Source organism: Buceros rhinoceros, unplaced genomic scaffold (assembly GCF_000710305.1).
Source record: "Buceros rhinoceros silvestris isolate BGI_N320 unplaced genomic scaffold, ASM71030v1 scaffold14670, whole genome shotgun sequence".
Classification (NCBI taxonomy): domain Eukaryota; kingdom Metazoa; phylum Chordata; class Aves; order Bucerotiformes; family Bucerotidae; genus Buceros; species Buceros rhinoceros.
Window position 1 is genome coordinate 88,647 of NW_010389179.1, and position 13,894 is coordinate 102,540.

Here is a 13,894-nt window from a genome sequence, read left to right on the forward strand (position 1 = left end):
CTATTAGAGCAGCTGCAGGTTCCCCTTGACCTCTTGTGCTCTTTTGTTTTTCTATTACTTACAGCTGTAAGAGTATTAGAATTAAAAAATTCTGAATGATTTAATGAGAAGCTATTAAAGTTCTTACAGTGGAGATGCTACAGATCTACTCGCTGCAGTTGCATTTGCTGGTCTCTGGAATAGACTTTTTGTTTAGTAGTAAGTTATATATCAATCTGTCGAACTGTTTTATGAATGATAGGTACAGCAGCTCCAAAAATCTGAAACAAGATCTCTCTGTTACCTCTTATACCTCTCTCACCATGTCAGACTTGCAGCCTCATAGTCCAAGCTATGCTTTAAAGCTGGAGTATACAGTGCATTTTACACATCCCTTTCTCATTACTTCTATTCGTGTCTTTTTTCTGTTGCATATACCCTTTAAACAACCTTACATTCAATCCCATCATTTGCATTTCTTAATACATCAAAATGTACTTGAGTACTATTAAAATATGATAATATACAAAATGACAGCCAGAAACATTTAAGCAAGAAAGCGAATACCTTACCAAGTTTTGTGCCTGAAGCAAGAGTATGCTGTCCTATCTCCATCTATTGATCACTAGACAGAGTCTGCGTTTCTCCTGATCTGTGTGTGGTATGTCCCCAGTGCAGCCCACCACACCGTGAGCCTGCCACCGGGCTTCAAAGTGACAGTCAGAGTTTTGGAAAGCTTCATCTGATTGCAAACTGAAAGTTGCGCAATTCATTGCACAGATAAACAGTGACACAATGTAAGCCAGTGGAGATAGCAAAGCGGATGTATGACCATGTTGAGAGGTGAAGGCTCAGAGAACTGGGAAAAAGTTGGAGCAGCTGGTACCCAAAAAGATGGAATAAAGGGTCAAAAAGCAGAAAAATGAAAAAGTGAGAGGGAGGAAATAAAGCAAAGCGAAAATTCAGAGGGAGAAGAATGAGCCAAGGTTGCTGGAGCCGCACAAAAGTCTGTGTAGTCCCCAGACACCGTCAGTACGGTGGTGTTATTCATCTTTGTGAACCAGGAAATGCTGCAGAACCTCGGTAGGAAAAGCACTAAGTTAATGGAGATAAAATGGAGAAATAAGAGCTAACACCTCTTGTGTCCCCTGTAGCCAAATAAGAGTGCTCCTAATGCTGAACTACTCTTCACTGTCAGGCACTGTACAGAGCTTTTCTTCCTTAGGATAACAAGAATCCAAAATGAGGAATCAGAGGATGGACACATCTCTGCCACGGAAAGAGACGTGAGCCACAGCGAGGTTTTGTCGAGGGAGTTGTGGCTTTAATACTGAGTTTGTATGAATGAGTTAAAAAAGGAAGGGAAGGACAGGAGTAACCAACAGAGAAGGAGACATAAACCAAATTTCTATTTCTCCCCGAGGCAGCAATTTTTGACAGACTTTTTCTGCTGATGGTTTTGAAGAATGGAACTAGATCTGGGCACAAAAGAAAATGTGTGGTTCTTAAACTGCACAAATTCAGATCTTTTTGTCACCTTCTCATAGGAAAATGGTTACAAGAAGTGACCTGAAGAAGTAACCAAAAATACTTCAAGGAGGACATTATACCCATCCCAATCTTTGCTTCCCCATAGGTTGCACAGAAACGACCAACTTCTTATGTGACCAGACTCAAAAAGAATATTCGTAGGAGTTTGTAACTTCCACCAGGAATCTCTCCTGTTTAATAAAGAACAGTCTCAAAGGCCTAAAGGATTACAGGACTTGTTACGTCACATTCATTCCAACTCCTGTTACATCCGAACAAATGACCACTTTCCAAAGGGGAATGACATGTGAGCAGCACAACCAGTTTCTGAAGACATCAGGCACTAACAGAGCAGAGCAGTGACAGCTGAGCACAAAACCACCCCTCAGCAATAAAACTTGAGGTAATACGTGTCCTACTCAAAAATCCAAAGAAGGGTATACCCCTCCACAAGCTGCTGACACACAAGGAGAGGCTCACTGCTCTGCTAGAATCCCAGTGCAGCTTGCTCACCCCTCTACAGGTTTAGGTCATTTTGAAGTGGTTGGTCACACTCTTTTTTTGCTGAGGAAATGCCACAGATGGAAGAGCCTAGGAAGGTAGTACATACAATTTTAGCAGCTGCATTAGAAGTAGATTTATGGGTCGGAAGAAGTACCAAAAGCTTACTAGCTAGCAAAAGTTTCCCTGTATTCCCTTTTCGTTATATATACCAAACACTTTCACTGTAAGCTGCCACATTAGGACAGATCAATGTCACTCTAGCAGCAGTGCCCAAATGACAACTGAAAACCTACAAAACTGCCCCCTCAGTACCTTTCTGTCCCAAAGAATTTTCCTGTCCCAAACCCCTTCTGCCTCTCCAGATGATAAGCAAAAGGGAGAACATCGTCTTTAAAGTTTAATTGAGAGAATAACATGCAGCAGAACTTCCTTTTTTCCTGCAACTATATCCATAAAGACATCTCCTGTTTTGCACTCTCTACTAAGCCTGTATTTTACTCATGAGATGGTTTGTTACAGCACCCATGAGAGCTCTTTCTCTTTCAGACTTCAGTGCTAATGGATAATAAATGTACTTATCACATAGTAAATACTCAGAAACCATTCTTTACAGAATATGACAATAGCATTGCTCTGTTTGTTAGACCCAAATACGGACAGATTAAGCTGCTCGTTTGAAGGGTTATGTCCAGCATCCTTTTCTGTTTATATCACCCTTTCTAACAAATGCCTCCTAATACTGAGCATGGCCAGATGAGAAAACTTCAGCAACAAATACTGCCGGCAAAAAAATTTCCTTTGAGGATTATGCTCATGCTCAGCTTTTACAATCACTGACTGAAAATGCACTCTTTTTCTTAAATTATTTCCTAATTGTCAGTTTTCTTACCCCCTGCTCCCTTCCAGAATTTCCCATCCCTTAAATATCTCAGTTTCAGGAGGGAGCTTGGAATTTCTTCAGCTAATCACTTGCCAGTGCAAATGAACATAGCACTCATGCTGTTTAGTTAATCAGAAATTTAAAGTGTCTCATATATAAAGCTTGGGATCATGGTATTCAGATGTGATATGGCCATGGAAACAGATAGGCACACATACTGCTCTGGCAGCCATTCTCAAAGTTGCACTGTACCACAGAAAAGCACAAGGAGATACAAGGGGGATAAACTAAGCATTGCCAGCTACAAACACCTCATAGAGGCAGTCACAGCCAGTTACTCTGCATGTTGTGGTCTTGCTCCACTCGCCATCAGAGCATGGTGCTACCATCCCCATGTATCAGAAATATCCAAAGTTCTCCAGGAAAAAAAAAAAAAAGCAGCTCCTATTTGTTATCTCTGTTGGTAGAGGCTGAGGGCTAGTTAACACAAAATTAATTCTACTTTTTCCACGTGCATGAGGATTGTTGCAGATAAAATGCCTAGCAATACACCATGTGTCTTATGGCAGCAGCTACCTACACACTTCTACAAAGCTCGTCTCCTACCATCAGGACAAGGATGCACTCCAGCTTTTCCTCTCATGATGCCATTGTAATTGGTCCACTTCTACACAAGAGAAACCCCAAGCGAAATCTCCACCAACACAGGATTCAATTTTCCTCTCTGGACTGTTTTGCCATGTAAAAAGATGATTACAGGGTTAGAAACAGGCTAAGATGTGAAGTACATAGCTTTATATTTGACCATCAGGATGAAGGGTGAGACCCTCCCACCCCATGCTCACTCCTCAAAGTGGCGGTCAGCCATCCTTTCTCCAGCTGAAAAGTCTGGACTCATCTCTCTGCAGAATGCAATTCTACAGGATTCAAGCAAAATTACTTCCTCAGGGTGTATTTTGCTATTTCTTACTTTGATTGCCAGTTCAAGTCATGGAATATGATCTTATTTTGATAGGTACTGTTGAAAATAAGCCTCCAAGAAAAATAGGTTCCCAGCTTAGGCACTCCCAACCACTCTCTAGAGAGGAAATTGTCTGTCTGTGATATCTAGGACATAAACTTGGGCACCTAAATTAGGCACCTAAAGTTACAGATGATGGGAGTATCGCTGTAGTCATGACAGTTTAAGGATCGAAGTGAAGAAAAGTTTTAAGAGAGAATTACCTTTAAACAGAAAAAGGGATATATCTGGGGTAGATATATCCACCTAAACAACCAAGCTTTCAGGCAAACAAACTTTCTCTGAAAACAAGCAGAAAACTTAAAAGATTAGAAAAATGACTCAGAGATACAATTATGTTCATCAGTGAGACAATTCAAAAGAAATATGGAGCTGGCGCCACTGAAGCTGGAGAAAACAAGAGATAATAAGGACCAATTGCTCAATAAAATCTTTTTTCTGCCCGCATCTTTTTTATATTGAATCACACTGTTGCAAACTTTAGCTTCCATGCCCATCTTTGGAAGTTAGGCTGTAGCTGCCTCTGAGGATGAAGGCTAAAAGCTCAGACACAGAGAGGTGGTTTTCTGAGGAATACTCTTCATCTGAGAATGGTCATATTCATTAAACTAGTTCATTCTAGGGTGTAGTAGTACTTTGGTTTCACCCACATCACATCTGTGATGGTATTTAGATGACTGTATTGTGAGTTCCTCTCTCCTCTCTTGTCTGGCAGTTATAAAATAAATCAGACGAGGGGAAAGAACATAAAGAAACAATAAAGCAGTGCTGCTCAGTTGATGGGTAGCAATCGTAGTACACCAGAGACCTAGTTGTCAAAGTTTTTATTAGTGTAATAACATAGGATAGTGTTAAGGGTTTTGAAGAAAAGCCAAGATTTCTGTCTTGAGGGAAAACTTCATACCTTACAGAAGAGTTCTTAGAGAAAGCATAAAGATGCTTGCTTGAAAAAGGAGTTGCACTGGAAGCTCACAGGAATGATTTCCAATTAAGAAATGAGAAAGCTACAGGGAGAATCAGAATTGACCACGAAGGGCCTTGAAATTCATGACAACTTTCTCTTACTTTTAATTTTTTTTTTTCCCCAGGAGCACTTTCAATAGAACTAAACATGGAAAGAGTACTTTATGAAGGTCCCAGTAAATAATACTGAAAACTACTGAAGTGATGGTCTGGAGGTTGGTGGGTAAATCATAAGACATGTATGAAAGGGAAATTGACAAAACTTAAAGAGCCATATAAGCTTAAGCAATAGAAAACAAAATGGAAATAAAACGAAGATGATGACGTCAGCTCCTGTAGGTTTTAGGTTGAACTAAATTAGTGGTCAGACATGAAAAGACAGTAGAGGAAAACACACTAATTTTATTTCAGATAAAAGGAACTCAGTTCAGTGTAAGAGAAGCAGAACTTCAAGTTGTCTCCCTGGAGCCGCTAGCTAAATTTGGACTTGAGAATCCTCAGAGATGAAATATGTATAGAAAATACTATGGTCATGGATGTAGGATGGCCCACAAAAACTGGAAAACAGATCTGGAAAATTCTTCAAAATAACAGAGAGGAAGTAAAGACAGTCACAGAAGGTAGAATGATAGGGCACCATAGAAGGGCATCAGTCAGTGACATCTGAGACTGTTAGAGTGAATGTCAGACACATGCAGCTTGACCTTGGAAGCAAAGTCATGGGCAACTTGGATAGAATTTCAGCGAGAGCAAAAGATGAGTAAGATGGAACAGAAGATGAACTCAGATAAAATTTTCAGGAAACTCTGGAGACAAAATGAATATGGCAGTAGTTGGCTTGCTTAGCTGTGGGATGAACACATCTGTGTGGATCCATTTCTTGACATGTAGGCTGTCTCAAATTTTGACTTACGTTTTTGTTTGAATAAAGCCAAACTCTGCAGAAAATAACTTCTACAGGTGACCTACTCAAGATAAAACCCCTGAAAACTCTCTAGAAAGTCAAAGTCAGATCAAACTTTAGGAAATGCTTAGGAGCGTTCATGAGGGAGAGCAAGCCTTGTGTTGAGCCTGCCTTAAATTCTGAGAAAATGATGCAGCAGGAAAACAGTTTTACATTTCCTTTTAAAGCTACACACAAATTCTTTTTCATGCTCTGTTAACTGTCACTGATCAGTTATTATACATCCAAAACACACTGACTCCCTAAGCTAATCCAGATAACTATTAGCCTTTTCATAATGCCTGAAAGTAATACCACACTGCGTTTGTAGTGCTTTCAGGTCAGGAGTCTAAATTTTTTGCAGTGCTGCAAGTTTGTTTAAGCCCTAGATATGGAAGCAAAGATACACAGGATTACAGGAAAAAAAAAATTAAAAATCTTTTTCCAGGCCGATTATTCTTTCGGCTAGTGCAAACCAAAGACAATTTGTGATAAGGCTATGAGAAATATGCTTTGCAATTAAATATACTCCACACCCCCGTCCCCATAAACTGACTTGTTGACAAGCTATGAGACATTAAACATGCCAGAGTCAGTGGATCAGGCATTCCTCGTGTCGGTACTAACAGCACTTCGCTGGTATGTCTGGCTCAGGTTTTACATTGAGACTTGCTTTCCAGGAAAAGGACATTATACGAAAAATAAGATGGAGCCAGACCACACATGGCAATACAAAGTGAGGACAGCAGGTGCATTTGGCAGCCCCAGGCACCTGCCAGCATCAAGTCCTGGACTGTGCAGGAGACAGTTATCACAAAAGAGATAAATTGCACTTTCAGCCGCGGGGCTGAACATGTCAAGGCCTTAAGGATACTCACGAACCTTATTACTTTTAGAGCAGCAACAGAACATCTCATCTGCCCAAGAAGCATCACCTCTGGAAGAAGAGGGGAAGGAGGGAACCAGTGTCTGGCTGATAATTAGTCTGCTAACCAACAGCTCCATAGCATAGCTGATCTCACTGTAGTGAATTAAGATACACTGGAGACTGGAGCACAGTCCCAGCAGTTTAACAAGCTCTTGCCTTTTTGCTTCCTACTCCTTTCTCAGCCACTGTCAAACTACTGAATCACAGTACAGATCCAATATCCCAAAAGTCTGTCTTGGTTATCTCCTGTTTTCAGCTTCTTTCTGTTAGCCAACTCCACGGTCAGAAATGCTCACAACAAAGATGTACGGACTTGCACGTATTAACTAGATCTTCTTGTGGTATGATCACCAGACTGGCAATTCCAATGGCAAATTTGTGTGTAAATCGGGATAATTACCTAATTCAGGACTTCTTTGACTCATCGATAGAAATCTTCATGCTGTTCCAACTGCTGAGAACAAATTAAGAAAAATCATGTCCAGTTATTACCAATTTGTCCTAGCACAGAAGTGCAAATTGTTATTACCCCTTTCTTCCCCAGACAAATCACCATAGCAAAGCTTTGAGCTTTGTTATGGTCTGTTCATAGGTAGTTTAAATGATACCATCACTATTACAGCATTCGTGGCAAGGTAAAAGTGCCATCCACAGCATCCAGTGAAAACAAATGGGCTCAGCAGTCGCTAGCGTGTTTCCACTGGCAATGCAAGCAGGATCACAAGAAAATCAAAATCTCAAGTCCAAATTCTTGTTGCAACTGCATGCAGGTTGAAGAGGAAGCATTATGAGAGCCTAAGAGGAGTTTCTTTTAATGCACCATCCAGAAGCATTATTTCACCTGACAGTCATTCACAAGTTTCTTATTGGCTAAATATTTTGCAGATAAATAGTCAGAGGTTTCAAATGCATTCAGATTCTGCCTACACAGCCTGGGAAAAGAATTTTCCACCTTGTACTGCTGAAAAAAAATTGCAGACGCTCTAGGCTATAGTATCACGTTCAGAGGAACAAGGTAGGTAGCAGAGGGCATTAGGCACTGATATACTCCAGGGAAGAAAGAGCAGACGGGGCACAATGGAAGCGGCTTCATTATATTTTAAACAGGAATAGTTCCAAGGATAGGAAAGCCTGTGGTGCTTGTAAAGGATTAAGCAGGGTAATGTGCTTTTTAAGAAGACATAAAGAGGTATGTAATGTGATATATTTAAGCCTAAATGATTTTTCTTGGAGTCCCCAATGAATGTTTAAGCAGGCATGACTTAGGTCTCTGTAAATCCTCTTCGAATAAATAACTTCCACAAAAACAGAGATTCCATTGACGGAATGATGTATATTTCATAATCTATGCAAAAAAGGAAAATCAATTTGAGATAGACGAAACAGTAATACTAAAGAAAAAAAGATAAAAGTGAGTATTCTCTGGAATAATCCAGGCATATATATGAATACAGCTAACTTCCCACCCATTTTCATTTGACAGGGCAGGAAGACACAGTGAACGCTTCCCTACCTTCAGTTCAGATCTTTAGCTGCTTTTTGTTGTCTTTTGAGAAAGGAAGAGACAGTAAGTGGCAGAAAACATCTAAAGTGCCTCCGCTTTTCAGGCTGTCTCCTGTCGGAGATATTTAAAACCCTGCTTTCTCTTCAGGGTAAACCTACCCAGCTGCTCTCTAACCAGACCTAATGGCGTATACACTGCTACTCACTGTGGACGGAACAGGAGCACACACAGCGATACATATGCACCCGATTTATGAGAAGAACAGGACCAATAAATACAAAAACCTGAAAACTTGCAACAGCAGATCTTCCCATCTTATTTCTCCCTCCTGTTCTGCCCTCCTGCCAGGAAGAGCAGGTCAGAGAGGTAGATTGTCTGATGCAAAATGGGACTACACAATCATTGTCATTTGGCTGTATTGTATTTTCATTCACAGAGGTGCCATTCCCCATGAAGTCACTGGTACAGCAAGCGCGCAGTCCTGCTAAATGAGCATGATGATGCAATGAGTAAATCAGCGGTTGATACCCCTTCCCCCTTTTTATATATACATTAGTATTAAAGTGGTACTTTCCTCAAAATTAAAAGAGTTGCAGCTTCATGGTAATTTGTAGAATAAATGCAAGACCAAAAAAAGGACTTCTAAAATATAGCAAAAATTTTTTGGCAAAGCCTCTTCTGCGACAGCTACTTGCAGATCCCATTTAACCTCGGAGAGGGTGCAGCAGGGAGTGTTTTTAAAGCGTTTGTCCATAACATCCTTGCTCACCTTTCTCCCACGGTGGTTCCTCCTATCACAATACCTTCACGGTCATTAGACAGTCTAGTGGAATTCCCTTCCCCCGTACCCATTTGGAAGCACTTGTTAAGGCTCAGCCCTCACTTGGCACCCCAGGAATGCGTGCTGAGGTAACAGCCACAGAGAGCTTGGTCAAACTGCTGTTTAGTCATGTTTTACTGCTGATTAATGGTAGACACAAAATTAAACACAGAGGGAGACCTGTTAGCTTAAGCTTGTCCAGGGTTATCATCTGGTTGAGTTAAAAGCTCTGATGCGGCCAGTTAAATTCATTCAAGACCCCAAAGAACATTACAAAGTATATAAAGAGGCTGAGGGGTCCCATGAATTCTTTCCTCTGAAATGTTCTCACTTTTTGGAATTATGTTACAAAGACTATAATCTCTGCCTTTTACCAGTTACATTTTTAAATATTAATTTTCCTTGTCTAAGATTAGCTTTTAACATCACATTCTTCATCCAGCTTTCTTCCCAAAATATAATCTCCTAAAAGCTTCTGCGTGAACAGCAATAGCAAACAATCTTTTTCTGTGCCATTTCCTCCTGTAAGATGAAAGAATGGGAGAAATGCACACACATAAGTGGATGAGTATGTTCGTTAGAATCAAGCCAGAGCCCTCTGATATTTTAAAATTGTGGGGTGACTGGCTTGCTCACATGCTGCAACTTGGTTTTTCAACATTATCATTTGCAAGTGCTTATTCCTGGGAAGCAGAGGCATGGAAATTGAAGAACTCAGATATTTCTGGGTTTGTAGGTTTTACGACAGCAACTGTCATGATTCCAGGAACGAGAAATCAAAGATTGCAATCTGGAATCACCTGCCAGCATGATACACTGAGGATTTTTTTTGTTTTTAATTCAGTTGAAAAAAAGGCATTAGTCAACAGAGCTGTGTTTGGCATGCTTTGGTTTTTGATTCTTCAGAAACCCTTAGTATAACTTGGGAAGGCAAACCAGAAGGAGTGCAGTTTTCTTTTTTAATACACAAGGAAAAACTCAGCTTTATCAGCCCCACACAAGCTGAACTAAAATACATTTTCTCAAAAAAAAAAAAAAAAAAAAAAAAAAAAAAAAAAAAAGAAAACCAATTTCCTCTAGCTTCTCACTGTCTTTTTTTTTTTTCTTGTTTTTTCAGCGTATGACTTTATCTAAAGCGGTTTCGAAAGTGCAGTTCCCCAGGGTCTCTCTTGCCTCTTCTTTCTTGCTGTTTAGTCCTTCAGAGGAGGAAAATATGATCTCAGTTACAGAGTGGATAAATGATTTTTAAAACTCCAAAGAATCTTTGTTATTTTGTAGTTCTTTTATTATCAAGAGATCACCAGTGATTTTATCATTCTTTTTAACATATTCTTTCCTCTTACGTGTTTGCAACCACTGTGAAAACACCAGAAATTACAGGTTTTGCTGGCAAACAGGTTTTGGTGGAGTCAAAAGGCAGCTTTTTAGAAGTTTCTAAACCAAGCTTAAAGCAATTGCACGTACAACTTCATGGATATTTGCTCTAATAAATCTTCACATTTTGGAGTTTAAAATAAAATCTATAAAATATGGTGTTTCTCAGATTTGATTTAAAACTCTGAATATGAAGATACAATGGTGGGGAAAAGGTTTGTATACAGCCATTCACTAACCCATCTTCACTTTCATAATGAACCCTTTCATGGAGTAGCATTCTTATAAAAGCTGTAGCCGTCAACCAAAAACATGGGAGGGAACTATTGTGTTCATAAATGTGACTACAAAAATTGACTCCTGCTCTCACAGTATTTTCCAAATGCTAAACCCACTACAGAAGGTGGCTGTGAGACTCTTTAAGGCCAGACCACCTTTTTCTGCCTGCCTCTCTCAAAACATACATGACTCAGAGCTACAGCGGAAAGCCGTGATTTTCAGTGTCGGAGTCTACAAAAGTAAGTTAATTGATGTCTCGTATCCAAAGTGCTTTAAGCTTTGTACAGTACATTGCCATGTCTTCTGGGGTTGTAAGTCCAGTGATCCTATTCCCATTTTGCATCCTGACAAATGCATTCATCTCTCATACCTATAAATCCTTGTCAGAGCAAACACTCTAGGTACTTACATTTTAAAATGTTGAAAACAAGCTACACAGCTGAGGAGTTCCAATCCACTGTAAGAATGCAATAGACTTGCAGAAATTGGTACCAGGCACGATCATTAACTGGGCACAAATACACCCCGTACAGTTAAAAGCAACAACTAAGCAAATGTCATGTTACAGCAGAGCATCTCCAAAGGGAAGCAAAAAGTAAGTCATACCAGTACCTTTTGAATGCCTGCAGTTGACTCCAAGACGTTGTTCTCTGAGCCATTACTTCTATTAATCATCCGCCACATTTGGGAATACATGCTGTCCCTCTCAAAAGGATTCATCCCTTTCACTCGGACGTGCTCATAGACCGCGGAGTCGAAGACAGTACCATAAGGAATGTCCGTCTGCCTTGAGAGATCCTGGAGAGACCTTAATTGTTGGTGAAGAAAAGAGACACAGGAGCTTGAAGCCACATTTTCAAGCAGGAGGAGCTGCAGGCAAGCAAAGGGCAACACATAGGAAGAACTCTGTCAAGCCAGTTTCTTTTGTTGTTTGGTTATTTTTTCTTTTTTTTCTTAAAAGACAAAGTGAGACTGAAAAATTGTTTTTATGGTTTAAGACACAAGGAGGAATATGAAGTGAAAAGAAGGGGTGAATAAAAAGAAAATGGGTGAAAAAAGAACAATAGAAAGAGTAAGAGAATCCTGTCAAATGCTGAGCTGCTCTCAGCAGGGTCAAAGGAGAGAAGGCAGCATTGCAGTCCCTCCAGCCACACGCACCAAGTTCAACAGAGGCTGGATAACCGCCTTTCAGAGCACGGTGCCACCACACACCCCGCTGCTGAGGAGCATCAGTGTTGGCACCAGAACTCACCGTATCTAGCCCAATGCACCTGAGCTGAGTACTGCTATGTGCTACTGGTTTACCAGTAAAGAGCAGCTTTTTGGTGGTATTCCTGCACCGAACTGTGCACCCATCACACAGCTCACGTCCTACACTATTTTCAGCAACAGGAAGATTTCTGTTGTGGTTTCATGAACTGCCTTTGCATCACAGTTTATGTTATTTAGTTCAACTAATTTGTTCTACTTTACATATTATCTAGTCTAATCTGTTCTCTGTAAGCAAGAAAAATTAACCAGTTTAGAATTTTCTAAAGCATCCCAAATATAAGAATTGCTCTCCCATACCTTTGGTCCTTTAATGGCATTCATTAAAGTTTCAATAATAACTACTGCAATATGTCTACTGCCTAAAATCCATCACAGCTTTCCTGGCACAAATTAACTTTGTATAAACTGCACAAATCTAGTGGATGACACCTAAGGACAAATCAAGGAGCTGAATGTTGCCTTAAAGTAGGCAATATAAAATTGTCAAAGCTCATTACAGCCACAGAAAATGCAAGCACAAATGTAGGAATCTCACCAAATTCCAAGTCATGTTTCTGAAACAGGCAAATATAGAGGCTGTGGGGTGGGGAAGGAATTCTTAGGTGTTCCAGGGATTGCACTGAAGAAAACAGTAATCGGACCTCAAAAGATGGGTATGCCTCTGAATATACCAGAAAGCAGGAAAAGAAGAAATCAATAGAGCTCAGCAACAAGGGTTTAGAGGTTAGTTGAGTTACAGATAAATCCTTTGAAATTCAGACATATGGGTTTAGAAGAACATTGAATAAGAGCTAAATTCTGTGCAGATAACTTACAGCAAATATAAGGAAGGGATAAATTTAATTTTGAAGAGTAAATAACTAATGGTATTAAACCCCCCACAATCCTCTCCTCTTTCTCCAACAAGATGGTATTCCTCTTCAAGAACATAAGCAGCAAGGAACCTGAAAAGAATCAGTACACATATGGGATCATCAAAGGTGAGCTGCTAGATGAAGCTTTTCCCAACACAGTGGTCTTCTATGGAGGGCTGAGACGTGTCCTTTCCTAGGAAGAAAAATGTGAGACTCTAGGAGACTGAGGTATCAAGAGGATAAGTACTGTGGCTAATTTGTAATTGAAAAGTGAAAGAAAAATTATCAAGTCCAGATAAACACCCATGAGTTCTGAAAGATTAAATATGAAATGTATAAGCTGCTAGCAAAAATGTGAAACCTCATTATAGGCAGTGTAAAAGTGTAGAAGCAAATATTTTAAAAGGCTTTGGTAGTTATCAGGGGAATTATGAAAGTAAACTACTAAGTTATTACAGTTAGGTTTTAATAAATAACTGAAATAAGGATTGATACAATTTTAAAGATCAGTCCTGAAGATTAGAGATAGCCACCAGATGTTTCTCCAGGAAAAGCAACTCAATCATCTATTACACTTCGAAATTAGTGAAAAACCCCAAGACTTTAAAAAAGAATTTTAAAAAGGCCTTAATCTCATCAAACAATATATGGAAGGTGGAAGTATGGACAGGCTACAAAGGTGAAATTTAGAAACACTTCCTAGCAACTCAGTACTCAGCTAGAGTGGATGATCTTGAGGGATTTCAAGGGTAAGAAGAACAGCTTTTGCAGTACTAAAAGGCTGAACAAGAAAAGTGTGGACCTGTTGAGGGGGACAGCAGACACAGCCAAGGTTGAGATGCTCAGTGTCATCTTTGCCTCACTCTTTCTCAACAAGGTCTCCCAGGTCTCTATGATTAGAGACAGCGTTCAAGGAGGCAATGAACAATTGGCAGCAGGTGGTCAGGTAAACCCCAACCAGACAAGGCAGGGATTGACTGAGAGCACTAGACCATTGTCACAGGTTACGGCTGGGGCCGCCACCAGACAAAAGAGAAGTGGCC

The 13,894-nt window shown here is 40.1% G+C and overlaps 1 protein-coding gene across 1 annotated transcript in view; it reads right to left on the reverse strand.

Moving 5' to 3' along the window:
* The window catches only part of LOC104490995 (glutamate receptor ionotropic, delta-2), a gene marked incomplete at its 5' end in the record, with an annotated part of 102,316 nt that overhangs the window by 80,234 nt on the left and 8,188 nt on the right, over nucleotides 1-13,894 (reverse strand). Inside the window, one exon of the mRNA XM_010133352.1 lies at nucleotides 11,338-11,533. Coding sequence (XP_010131654.1) covers nucleotides 11,338-11,533 — 196 coding nt within the window. The remainder of the gene's footprint in view (nucleotides 1-11,337; nucleotides 11,534-13,894) is intronic.